This window comes from Callithrix jacchus, chromosome 11, assembly GCF_049354715.1.
Source record: "Callithrix jacchus isolate 240 chromosome 11, calJac240_pri, whole genome shotgun sequence".
NCBI lineage: Eukaryota > Metazoa > Chordata > Mammalia > Primates > Cebidae > Callithrix > Callithrix jacchus.
Genome location: NC_133512.1, coordinates 113,008,997 through 113,021,295, shown reverse-complemented (window position 1 = coordinate 113,021,295; position 12,299 = coordinate 113,008,997). Strand labels below are relative to the sequence as shown.

Sequence of the window (12,299 nt, the reverse complement as noted above, 5' to 3'; positions counted from 1 at the left end):
TGGGGCAATTGTCCCCAAAACAAGCAGCGTGAGTCAGCCTTCTGGACCTGTAACTCTGCTTATCTCCATGACCATAATGGACCACCGGGGACTACCCTTCAGCAACAGGCTGGGCAGTGCCTTGGAGGAGGTAATAGATAACCCTTGGAGGAGGAAGGGTTAGCCTCATGGTTCACAACTCAGGAATCCAGGAATTCTAAAGCCTTAATTAGAATTTTGGTACATGAATTTTGAGATGCATTTAAAAGGCTCCCTTGAATCCACCCCAAAACTGTTAGGGTAGCTGCTATAAAAACAAGACAAAAAACAGAAAATAACAGGTGTTGGCAAGGATTTGGAGAAATTGGAACCCTTGTGCACTGTTGGTGGGAATGTAAAATGGCATTGCTCCTATGAAAACAGTATGGAGATTCCTCGAAAAATTAACAATAGAACTGGCCTCTCATCTAGCAATCCCACTTCTGATATACCTCCAAAAGAATCGAAGCCAGGGTCTCAAAAGGAGAGCTGCACACCCATGTTTTTAGCAGCACTATTCACAGTAGCCAAAATGTGGAAGCAACTCATAAAACAGAGTTCCATTTGACCTTAAAAAAGGAAGGAAATGGGCTGGGTGCGGTGGCTCACACCTGTAATCCCAGCACTTTGGGAGGCCGAGGCCAGTGGATCACGAGGTCAAGAGATCAAAACCATCCTGATCAACTTGGTGAAACCCCGTCTCTACTAAAAATATAAAAAACTAGCTGGGCATGGTGGCGCATGCCTGTAATCCCAGCTACTCAGGAGGTGGAGGCAGGAGAATTGCCTGAACCCAGGAGGCGGAGGTTGCAGTGAGCCGAGATCGCTCCATTGCACTCCAGCCTGGGTAACAAGAGCGAAACTCCGTCTCAAAAAAAAAAAAAAAGGAAGGAAATTCTGGCATGTGCTACACATGGATGAAGCTTGAAGACACTGTGCTGAATGAAATGAGCCAGTCACAAAAGGATAGCTACTGTATGATTCCACTTATACAAGGTATCTAGAGTGGTCAGGTTCATAGAGACAGAAAGTAGAATGGTAGTTGCCAGAGGCTAGGGAGTGGGAGTGGTTTAATGGGTACAGAGCTGAGAACTCTACCCCTTAAATTTTCAGTTTGAGAAGACGAAAAGAGTTCTGGAGGTTGGGCACGGTGGCTCATTCCTGTAATCCCAGCACTTTGGGAGGCTGAGGTGGGTGGATCACGAGGTCAAGAGATCGAGACCATCCTGGCCAATATGGTGAAACTCCGTCTCTACTAAAAAATACAAAAATTAGCTGGGCATGGTGGTGCACGCCCATAGTCCCAGCTGCTCGGGCAGGAGAGTTGCTTGAACCCAGGAGGCGGAGATTGCAGTGAGCCAAGATTGCGCCACTGCACTCCAGCCTGGCATCTGGCTACAGAACAAGACTCTGTCTCAAAAAAAAAAGCAAAGAGTTCTGGAGACGGATGGTAATGATGGTGGCACAGTGTAAATATACTTCATGCCACTGAACTGTGTACTTGACAATGGTTAAGGTAGTCAATTTTTGTTATGTGTATTTTACCACTATAGTCCGTTTTAAAAGTTTCCCTTGATGGACTGAACCCTATTCACACACTGTGTATTGTGAAATGTTAACTCGAGACCCTGGCTGCTTTGCAGGTATGTTCAGCTTTGTGTTTTAGCGGTTGTGACTCTTTGCCCAAATAGGATTTTGTTTACTTGGCTGCATCCTGGCAGACTGAGACAGGGCAGGTCGTGATTTTGCCAGAGTTCAAACCATTACTGTTTTTAAATTTTGCACACTTCTTCCAGGTTGAAGGCCCCTGGTATTTTGGAATGAGGTCAGTGTGAGACTGGTAAAAATCAAAAGATAATGGCTGAGAATTTCCTTCTACATATGTCTTGTAGGAGATGAAGTGACTAGGGTATGACCTGTCTGAAAATAGAAAGGAATGGAGGATTGGTGAGGACCGTGCTCAGTCTACAAAGTGTGGTCTGGGGGACATTAGATTAGGAGCATGTCAGGTATATTTATCCAGCCCTGCTTGGAGTCTCTGCACTGGGTCCCAGTTCTTTAGAAAGCCATCTCTATGGAGAAGAGTTGTGTAGTATACCTAGAGAGGCTTCTGCAGCTCAGTAGAAGTTTCTCCTGAGGGAACCTGGCTCCCTTTGCCTTAATTCTTTGCTAATCAAGCAACCTTCTGATCTTTAATTTGGTCCCCTTGGGTGGACCTGCCCCTGTTGGGGCTGTGCCCTACATTTTACCCCCTACCCTGATCCCCAAGTCGGGCTCGTCTCCATTGTAAATTAATTGGTATACTGGCTTTTAAATCAGCCTCTTGTGGGTTTGGATAAACAGGAATCAGTCCCCTGAGCCTGACCAGCTCTGAGTAACTGAGAAACATGTATTTTTCAATCTAAGGTTGTCTCTGAACAAGACTTTGCCTTAGCAGCCTGTGAGATTCCATCTCTGTATCTTTTCTTATTCTACAACTATCAGGAACACTGGCTATTGGGTGCAGTTGCCATCTGGCAAATTACCAGACCAGATAATGTGTGCGTAGAAAAATAGACTTGGCCGGGCGCAGTGGCTCATGCCTATAATACCAGCACTTTGGGAGGCCGAGGCGGGTGGATCACGAGGTCAAGAGATCGAGACCATACTGGTCAACATGGTGAAACCCTGTCTCTACTGAAAATACAAACAAATTAGCTGGGCATGGTGGCACACACCTGTAGTCCCAGCTACTTGGGAGGGTGAGGCAGGAGAATTGCTTGAACCCAGGAGGCGGAGGTTGCGGTGAGCTGAGATTGCACCATTGCACTCCAGCCTGGGTAACAAGAGGGAAACTCTGTCTCAAAAAAAATAATAAAAATTTAAAAAAAAACATAGACTTTCATTTTAACTGGTATAATAAAATTTTATTTATTTGGACTAATGAGGTTAGGCCTGGCTGATTTAATGAAAAGTGTGAATTACTGAATTTGTAAAAATGTGATCACGTTCATATATATTTCATAACTGAAACTGAGCCATCTAGTTATTGACTAATAGAATTTCAACTTTAAAAAGTAGATAGGCAGATATGTAATTAATGAATCAAATCACTAGCCTCAATGGCCCTTTGTTTTTCTGACATGTTTAATATTTTGGAAAACAATGTGTTTTCTGAAGCCAACCACTTTATCTTGTCTAGGCAATTAATTTTCTGAGGAAGTTACATTTTTCATTTGTGGGTTTAAGAATAAACTTGCACATAAAGTAACATTGTAAAGGCCAGACATTATTCCAGTGAGTATCTAAAGAGTTCTAATGAACATGGTCCTCACTAATACACTTTTAATGGTGTCTCCAGTGGGACAAGTAGAGCCGATGTTCTTTCTGAGTCTCAGGGCTGTGAATTTAGTGCCAAGAATAGATGTTTGAAGGTTCAGTGCAAGAGAGTGGGGCCAACCATAATTACCTTAAAACGAGTGTCAGCACTCCCCAGGAAGGGTCCCAGAGCCCCAGCAGAGTCACCGTCATGTACCCAGCTGGTGCTTCACCTTGTTGCTCCTGCTCTGAGCTGAGTCACTTATTTTAAGTTCTATAATTTAGGTATATGTGTATAACACATCATTCACACACAGGGGACCTCTAGAAATAAAAAAAAAAGCCAATAGTTTTAGTATAATGAATTTTTTAAAAAAGAATTGAGCTGTCAAAGGGAAGAAATTGAAATAAAAAATATTTACGATTCTATGAAAGACAACTTTGAGCAATTAGAAAACTGCACTGGAAATATGAAGCCTTGGTTTTCTATTCTAAATCTAACCGATAACCATTAACTTGAGAAACAATTTTGCACTACCATTTCTTAAAATAACAACCTATATATAATTCATGGTGCACTGTTAGAATCCGGCTGTCCAGACTGAGGTTTTTCCCAATGGGATTAGGCGTCAGTACATCGCTTATGTCCAGCAGCATAGTTTCTCTTGAAGTGGTAATCCTATATCAATGCAAACTGAAAATTATTCCCAGGTAGCTGAAGTAGTAAGGCATAGCTTTATCGTTTGTAATTTTACATTGCTAATTTGTAACCAAGAATACAAACTGAGTTTCTACTCTTAACAATGAGAGTGGAACAGAGTGATAAAAGTGAGCCCAAGGTTTATCAGTTCTGAGTACAGCATCTGTAATCCTGGGCCCAGAAATATAAACCCTCACCAATGGATGGATTAATTGAATTTTTCACTTAATGCATGTATAAAATAGTAACTTACGGTATACAGTGATTATAAACCCTTGAAATATTCAGATATACCCCTCATTTAAAATATGTATCAATTTAGGTATAGAATTATCGTATTTTCCTATTGTAATGTGGATGACATTGATTTCTAATACATGAAGACTTAAAAAGCACCAGTCAACCAAATGGTTTCTGTAAAATAAGGAAAAAGGCCTATATTCACAACTCAGTATTAAGGGATGGATTTCCTTCCATTTGTCTCTACACAACCTACTTCTGGGATAGTCAGTGCTTCCAGCAAAGCTTTTAGAAAGTCAGACCAACTATCACCCTGAATTCTTGCTATGTAGATCATAAAATGAAATTATATTTGCAAATCATTATTCTGACTAGTGATAGAAAGAAATGATGATGGTTATGAGGAGTCAAACAGAGGAGAACTGAGAGGTTTACTGGTCCATAAAGTTTCCCTTTATCTTTAATAAAAGGCTTGGTATTTGCCAAGTTACATCAATTGCTAAATTGTGAAAGTGGGGAACAAATCCCTATGTCTTTCTATATATTATGGAAAACCAGGAGAGATTAAAGAGCAAAAGAATCTTAAGTACAGGATTTCATTGTTCTTATATTTTGACATCTTTTAAAATTACTTTTATATTTTGGCAAAAACACATACTGTAACATAAAATTTGGCATTTTAACCATTTTAAGGGTATATTTCAATGGCACCAATTACATCCACAATGTTGTATAACCATTACCACTACTTATTTCCAAAATTTGTCATTACCCCAAACAGACACTCTATACCCATTAAACAATAACTCCCCTCAACTCCTGGTAACCTCTAATCTACTTTATTTTCTCTATAATTGGCCTGTTCTCAATATTTTCCTAGTTTAATTTTCCAATGTAACCTTGTTTCTTGTCCTAGCTAGTGTTTCAGTTTGTAATTTATAAACTAGGGAGATCCAAATGATGAACAGGACATCCCCTCAGAAACCACACCAAGAGGGAAGCCTTTCTTTGCCCCCACCTGTCCCTGTATCTCCCTGGAGAACACCTGGTTTGGTAGGATGCAAAGGGTGCATGTTCACACTAGGGACTCAGAGAGAATCCAGCAGTGCAAGCTCATCCTGCGTCAGTGGAGGGGAGCAGGGGCCAGGAGCCTGGTTTGCCCCTGGGGATGGATCACTCCAGGGTCACCTCAGAGGTCTGATTTCGGTTGGAGTGTCTCAGTATCAGATCTCCCCCAAAGTGAGCTGAGACTAGCTTCTTCAAGGCTGTTCCAGACTCATGTGCCGCCTCTGACCACTCCACATTTCAGAGCTGTGTCATTAAGACTGGGGTAAAATGGTATTTGGGCCCCCAGAATCCATCAAGCGAATAAGTCTTCACTGAACAAGTGCCTGCTGGATGATGGCATCTGTGAGACTGTCCCTGAGATCAGTCACTGAGAACTTGCTGTCATGGTGAATGGAGAAAGCAGATCCTCTCTGCAATACCGGCACTGCTAGTGGCCTCTGAGAGCCATTTTGAAGGCAAGGTAGACGTGGAAGTCCAAGGGGATTGAGTGGGGGGATAGCAGCCTGGATGGGGGTCCTCAGGAGCACCTGCTCTGAGCCGTGGTGCCTTATGATTCTGTCAAGCCGATTATTTCCTTCCTTCTTGCATTCATCACTCATTTCCTCAGTTCCTGCCCCTTGCTAGGTATTGGCGAACAGACGTAACTCTTCACAGACCTCACAGCTTATATAAGGGGCTGCCGTTAAACAGGGAAACAAACAAATGGGACTTCATCTGGCTTGGATGTCTGTCCTCTAGTTTCTACCATCAAAAGCAACACTGATCTCTAAGGTGGTAACAATGTAAAATCTCATTCACTTGCAAAATGTCTCACCACCCACAAACCTGGATGTAAATGTTGGCTCTATGAATAAGAACCAAACATAAACCTTTTATGTTTATTCATTGAAGGTTATGTTTTCAGTTGACTTAAACTGTTTGAAGTTCCACTAAATAAGAGAATTATAGACACTTAGTATCTCCAAGGAGAAGGGAAGGTTATGTTCTCCTATAAGTATAATTTTATTCGTTTCAAGGGCCTTTGTACATCTAATAGGGGAAAGATGTTTTTCTCATTAATTTCTAAGCAGTTTTATTTGATTTGTTTCAAGGGCCTATGTACATCTAACAGGGGAAAGATGTTTTTCTCATCAATTTCTAAGCAGTTAGGAACTGCTTAGAAATTAAAAGAAGTTAAAACTTCTGTTTTTAGTTAACTTCTTTTTATATTAAAGCAGGAGCTCCCTCTAGCAAGAAGACTCTCTCTGGGGTACCAGCACACCTGGTTCCATCTCCCAGGCGCTTGGCGAAACTGCAAGCAGATGGCCAGATGACAGAGCATCTCTCTGGAATGCAAATTCATGCCAAGGACCTAGAAAATCAGAGCCTGACTCCTGCCCAGAACCAACAGCTGGCTCATGATAGAGAAACCCATCAAAAAGAGCTTTCTCCTGACAGCCATCTCAATCCTGAGCTTCCTCAACACCTGAGCTCATCAGCCCTGGGGCTTTCTCACCAGGCCCAGGACTTGGCCCTAAACCCAATGGAAGAGGATGTCGGACAATCAGATCTTCCTCCAAAACAAATAGCCGCTGAGACCGATGTCCCTGTTGCGAAAGCCACTGAGGTGGGGCAGTCTCCAGTCGCCCCTGCCCTGGCGCCTCCTGCACACCCTTCCCCTCCTGCCTCTCACAGCCCTCAGCCAGGCCAGGACGAGGAGTCAGGGGAGACCCAGGTAACCCCCACTGGCCCTTCCCTGCCTGAACCTCCACAGCGACCTGGCCCCACTCCCCTCGGCCCTCAGAGAAGTCAGGACGAAGAAACTGAGTCAGCAAAACTTCCACCCAGCAGTTCCCACTGTGATCCTCCAAAAGATTCTTCCCACCCTGACTCAAAAACTGAGTCAGCAAAACTTCCACCCAGCAGTTCCCACTGTGATCCTCCAAAAGATTCTTCCCACCCTGACTCGGTGCAGAAACCTGCTAGAGATTCTCAGCAAGCTCTGAAGGAGGAAACCTCCAGACCGGAAGCCATCCGGGTCAGTACCCCTTACCCAGCATTGCCACATCCCCAAGACTTAGCAACAGATACCAAGCAGGCCCAGACCAGGGAAGCCCCAGGGACCTTGCTTCCTAGAAGCCGGCTGGCTCCTACACGGCTGCCACAGCCTCAGGTGCTGGCTCCCCTCCAGAGCAGGAGGCCCACCCTCAAACTCCTATCACCCAGCAGGGAAGAGGCTTTAGGAGCAACCTCCAATCAAACCATGACTCCCTCTCCCAGGCCTCCACCAACCCGGGAAGCAGACATGAGTAAACTGCCTCCCATCAGCCCTCCCCACTCAAAACCACCAGCTCCTCCTGGGAGCCCCCAGGAAGTCCACAGTCCTCAGCAAGCCCAGGTCAGTGAGGTGAAGCTCCCTCTGATCAGTACCCCCAGCCGTGAGCAAGGAGCATTCCCAGTCCCTCTCAGGAGGAGGCGGCTCAGAAAGTGAGGCTTCCTCGCCTTCCTGCTCCTCTCCCAGAGCCACAGCTGCCCCAGAACTTGGGGATTTAGCTTGATCCAAGCCTGCAAAGGACAGGAAAGCTCCCCAAGCAGGTGACTCTCCAGGAGGAGGATTCCAGACATGCAGGCCTCACCCATAACCAGGGGCCCCTGCAGCAGACAGGGGCTAGGGAAAAAAACTCCCCATCCAGAAAGGGACGGCTAGAGGACTGGCACCCCTGGAAGAGGCACCGCCTGGGAGCCACCAGCCAGCCTCACAGCTAGAACCCACCGTCAGCCAGGGCCCGCCGTGGTGCCTGAGCATCCCAACCCCAGCCCTCCTTTGAACCCTGAGAGCAACCAGAGAAGCAAAGTCCATACACCAGAAATTGCTGAGCCACCCCATCCTGAGCCATCACCTAAAGACCCCAATTACAACAAGAGAAAAAAACAAATTCCAGAAAAAGGGCCCATACCAACCTCCTCACAAATGACCTGGCGCAGAACGTAGATGTGTCCAGACAAGGGCCATCTTGGAAGAGAGATTTTTGGAGGATGATCTAAAGAAAATAAAACTCCCATTGGCCGCGATCAGCCAGCTCAGGAGGGCCAGCCCCCAGTGGGAGACCCCTCCAGGGGGAAAAGGCCCCTGCGGAGTCGCTACAGGGCAGTTCAGCTCCTATGGAGCATCCAGGGAGAAAGGGACAGGTTCATTGAAAGGGCAGGTCTCAGAGGAGAGAGATTGCTTCACAACCCCCAGAGCAGGACAGCAAGCCCCACACCCAGCAACCGGTCAGGACGCATCAGCCTATCAGGGAGCAGGTCCGGCCAGAGAGAGCTCTGTTCAAAGGGACAATGTACCTGCTTCCAAACAGCAAGCCAAAGAGAAGCAAACCAGAAAACATGGGGCAGTGCCACAGAACAAAAGCCCCCCTACTCCTCAGAACCAGTTGTCTGCTGAGGAGCAGGGCAGCCGGGAGGGAAGACTGCACACCAGGGGAAATCAGAGCCCCAAGGTTTAAGCTACCCCCAGAGCCACCAGCGCATTAAGGTCTGGGAACCCCGAGGCAGCACCGTTACAGAACAACCAGCGATGGCTGGGTCTTCACACTGGCTTCATCCTGAACCCACAGCCAGCGTAGGTGGAGGGGCCGTTCAGCGCTGTCCAGACCTTGGATTCCTAGGAGGCAGGCAATCTGCACTGCTGTGCCTCTTCTATGGTTGCCATTGCAGCCTGGAAGAGCAGCCGTCACAGAGGGGTGCAGCTCTATCAACTGCTGCCATCAAATTAAGCCACTCTGGAAGGCTGGTGTCAGCAAGTAGCCTTTGTGTCCAGACACAAATCCAACCTGAGTTCCAACTCTGGCTGAAGCCAGGCCATATTGCCATTACATTTTGTTCTCTTCATAAGGAAAATTTGCTTCTAGACTTCTAGAAAGTCCTCTCACCTCTCTTGCGTTATGGAGGAGTTCCAAAGCAAAAAGAACTCTTGAGAAAGAGACTGCTGTTCCTGGAGGTTCTAAACCTGCAGTTAATTTGTGAGAATCTTCTGTAGGGAACAGAACCTATTTTGCACGCATGATACTGTGATCAAATGCTTCAGATTTGTCTTGGCAATATGTTGCCTGAAACTTACTTTTTTTTGAAATGTATTTCAAAATGAATACCTTCCTTCTTTCTCTGAATAGAAATCTCATGTAAATCAGCCCATGCCTTTATGATGTCAAACCATCTGGTTGAATCGATTAAAAGAATTAGTGGGGAGTGGATCAGTTGTTCATTTATCGATTCATACCATCAGGATTCTTTTGCTGGCAAATGATAGGAGTCCACTCTAAGCCGGCTCGTGTGACTGTGAGAAGGGAGTAGAAGATTGCATGTGACCAGACTGCCAGAAGCGCAGGGCTCCAGCAGGGCTCAGAGAGATTGGGGGCCAGTTGCGGAGCGTAACCAGGACTCTAGTCATCTCCTGGACTGTGGTCTGGTACTCTCACCGCTTCTCATCTCTGTTTCTTCCTCCATGTTGGCCTCATTCTTTGGACTACAAATGACTCTTACCAATTTCTGCACATGCTGGGGAACCTGGCCACCAGCAGCTCTCAAGCCCACATCTCATTTTACCTCTGGAAGCTCCCACTACTGTAAAGGGGTTAATTTGAATGAATGTTCATTAATCCTAATCCAGGGAAAGTCTTATTGGCTTAGCTTGGTTTAGGCACTCGTTCTTAAACCATTCTACTCTGACAGGGACCAGGGTTACCTTTAGACATACCTACTGAATCTACTCCTATGTATGGAGACTATACTCCCCCCAAAAAGAGGACAATTGTGACTAAAACAGACAACCTAAGTTGTGACTCTTAAAAAGATATCTATTGAGCACTTACTGTGTTTGGTATCTCCTATTTAAAAATGTAACTGATGACTAAATGCCTGTGTAAATGTATTTTATCTTACACAAAACAGATGTGTCCCTGAGACTATGAATTTCAAATGTTATTTCAAGGGCAGTAGAGGAAATTGGTATTTTAGAAATTTTGGAAATCCAGGATATAGAAATCCTCTTGCAAAATGAAAAGCTTATGTAATGCCAGTAATTACCTTCTGATTTATCTGAGTTGTCCATAATGAAAATAATACAGTAACTTTAGAAAACATATCTAATAATGTTTTATATACAGTAACTTTAGAAATATTTAGAAAATAATACAGTAACTTTAGAAAGCATATCTAATAATGTTTCATATACAGTAACTTTAGAAATATTTAGAAAATAATGCAGCAACTTTAGAAAGCATATCATTTATTTATTTATTTATTTTTACTAAAAGTTCATTCATCCAACAAGCATTTATTGAGTACACTCTATGTGCCAGATGGTGTTGGTTGCTAGATAAGGTGAGATGATGAGGACGCTTCAAGGAGCTTTGTCTTTTATCAAGGGAAACAGATAAGAGAGTTCATTATACTAATAATAGCGTGTGATTAGGGCAACTGAAGGCCCCACAGCGTGCTAGGCTATATTTTGCATCCTACAGACAGGAAAATCCATTTGTTAACTTTCCCAGACTGTCATAAGAATACCGAGGAAGGACACTGAATTCAGCCTGGGATACAAAAACTGGATCAGAGAACACTTCTAAGAGAAGGTCAGCCTTCAGCTTAGTCTTCCCGGTTGCAGAATTAGTCAGCAGACTGACGGCAAGAGGAAGTTTTCTTAGAAGCAACCACATATGCCTACGCAGAGGCACGCACAGGCATAGCATTTTCTAAGGACCCGAATGCCAGGAGAGATGTAGGTCTATGTAGATCCAAAGTGCCTTTTGTGCTACTCCAGTGAGCTTGGAAACTTGATCTTCAACAATGGGGAGCCGCTGAATTTGTATCATAGGGGCGTCTGTCTGGAGGAGGTATAGAGGATGAATTGGAGGAGAGCAATTCAGGAAACAAGAGGAGCAGCTGGAAAGTTATTGCTGTAGTCCAGGAAATAGGGTCAGGCCTGAAATGAGGCTCTGGGGGCAGGAATTGTCAAAGTAGATAAATATTTAGATTGGATGTGGAGGAGGGCAGATTGTGCAAGAGAGGAAGAAAATTAAGATGATGACTCATTTTCTGAGCTGGGTGTGGGCACTTTAGCGTTGACCATGTCTCACTTAGGTGAAGAATTTTAGAAATTTAAGATTACTTTTAGAAATGTGTAATTTTCCTCTTTGAGCACCTGTTTCTGAGGCTCCTGAAGGCACTTGGGGTTCCATTTCCATTAAAGTACTAACAGGAAGTGATAAGCCAAGTTTTTGTATCACTTCTTTGTGCCTGCGTTATTGTTTTAGTAGTGTACGTTCCTAATGTCTCAGGTTCAGTGTCGGGTTCTGACCACATTTTGTTTGTGGTCAGAGGAAAGGAGTGAAAAGAATATCAACAAAAGGTTTTTAGTGCTATTACTGATTTTCTTGGTATAAGGAAAACTTCCGATTTTTACATAGAGAATAACAAGGCTTAAAAATTGCCATTTTCCATCTATATTTACAAAGTTTCTATCATTCCCATGTGATATGTTGCTTAGCAAGGTGATCTTTATAGAAACAAAAAAACATGGTGGCTTATAGTTACTACATTAGTAATACATCTTTATCGCCTTTAAGGGAGACTGGCACCTAATATTCAAATCAATGGAGATAATAGTGCCACTTGGCGTGACAGCCTTCCTCTAATATTTAAAGAGCTAAATCAGTGATTTCCAAAATGTCAAAAGAGAATTGAATGAAGGGCATGAGTGGGAAATTCACAGAAGAGGAAATAAAAATGGCCAATAGATATGTCAGAAATAATTAACCTCATTATTAGTTAAAACAGGATGGACATTTTTTTTGTTCTGAATTGGCAGATGAAAAACAGCTTAATGCCTATACCTGGCGAGGATATGGGTAAATGCACTTTCTTTGTCTCAGTAGAGAAAGTGAATTGGCACAGTTTTTCTGGGGCACAGTTTTACAATTTTCTGTCACATTTACAAGAT

The 12,299-nt window shown here is 44.1% G+C and overlaps 1 protein-coding gene across 3 annotated transcripts in view; it reads left to right on the top strand.

Annotated features, from left to right (window-relative positions):
• LRGUK (leucine rich repeats and guanylate kinase domain containing) overlaps positions 1-12,299 on the top strand; it is a 137,078-nt gene that overhangs the window by 79,294 nt on the left and 45,485 nt on the right. Inside the window, exon 16 of one of the 3 annotated variants that reach the window (XM_035254703.3) lies at positions 6,538-7,938. The exons of the other annotated variants lie outside the window; for them this stretch is intronic. Within the exon in view, the coding sequence (XP_035110594.3) occupies positions 6,538-7,793 (1,256 nt within the window). The 3' untranslated portion in view covers positions 7,794-7,938. Of the gene's footprint in view, positions 1-6,537; positions 7,939-12,299 lie in introns of those variants that run through there. 3 annotated transcript variants of the gene reach the window in all.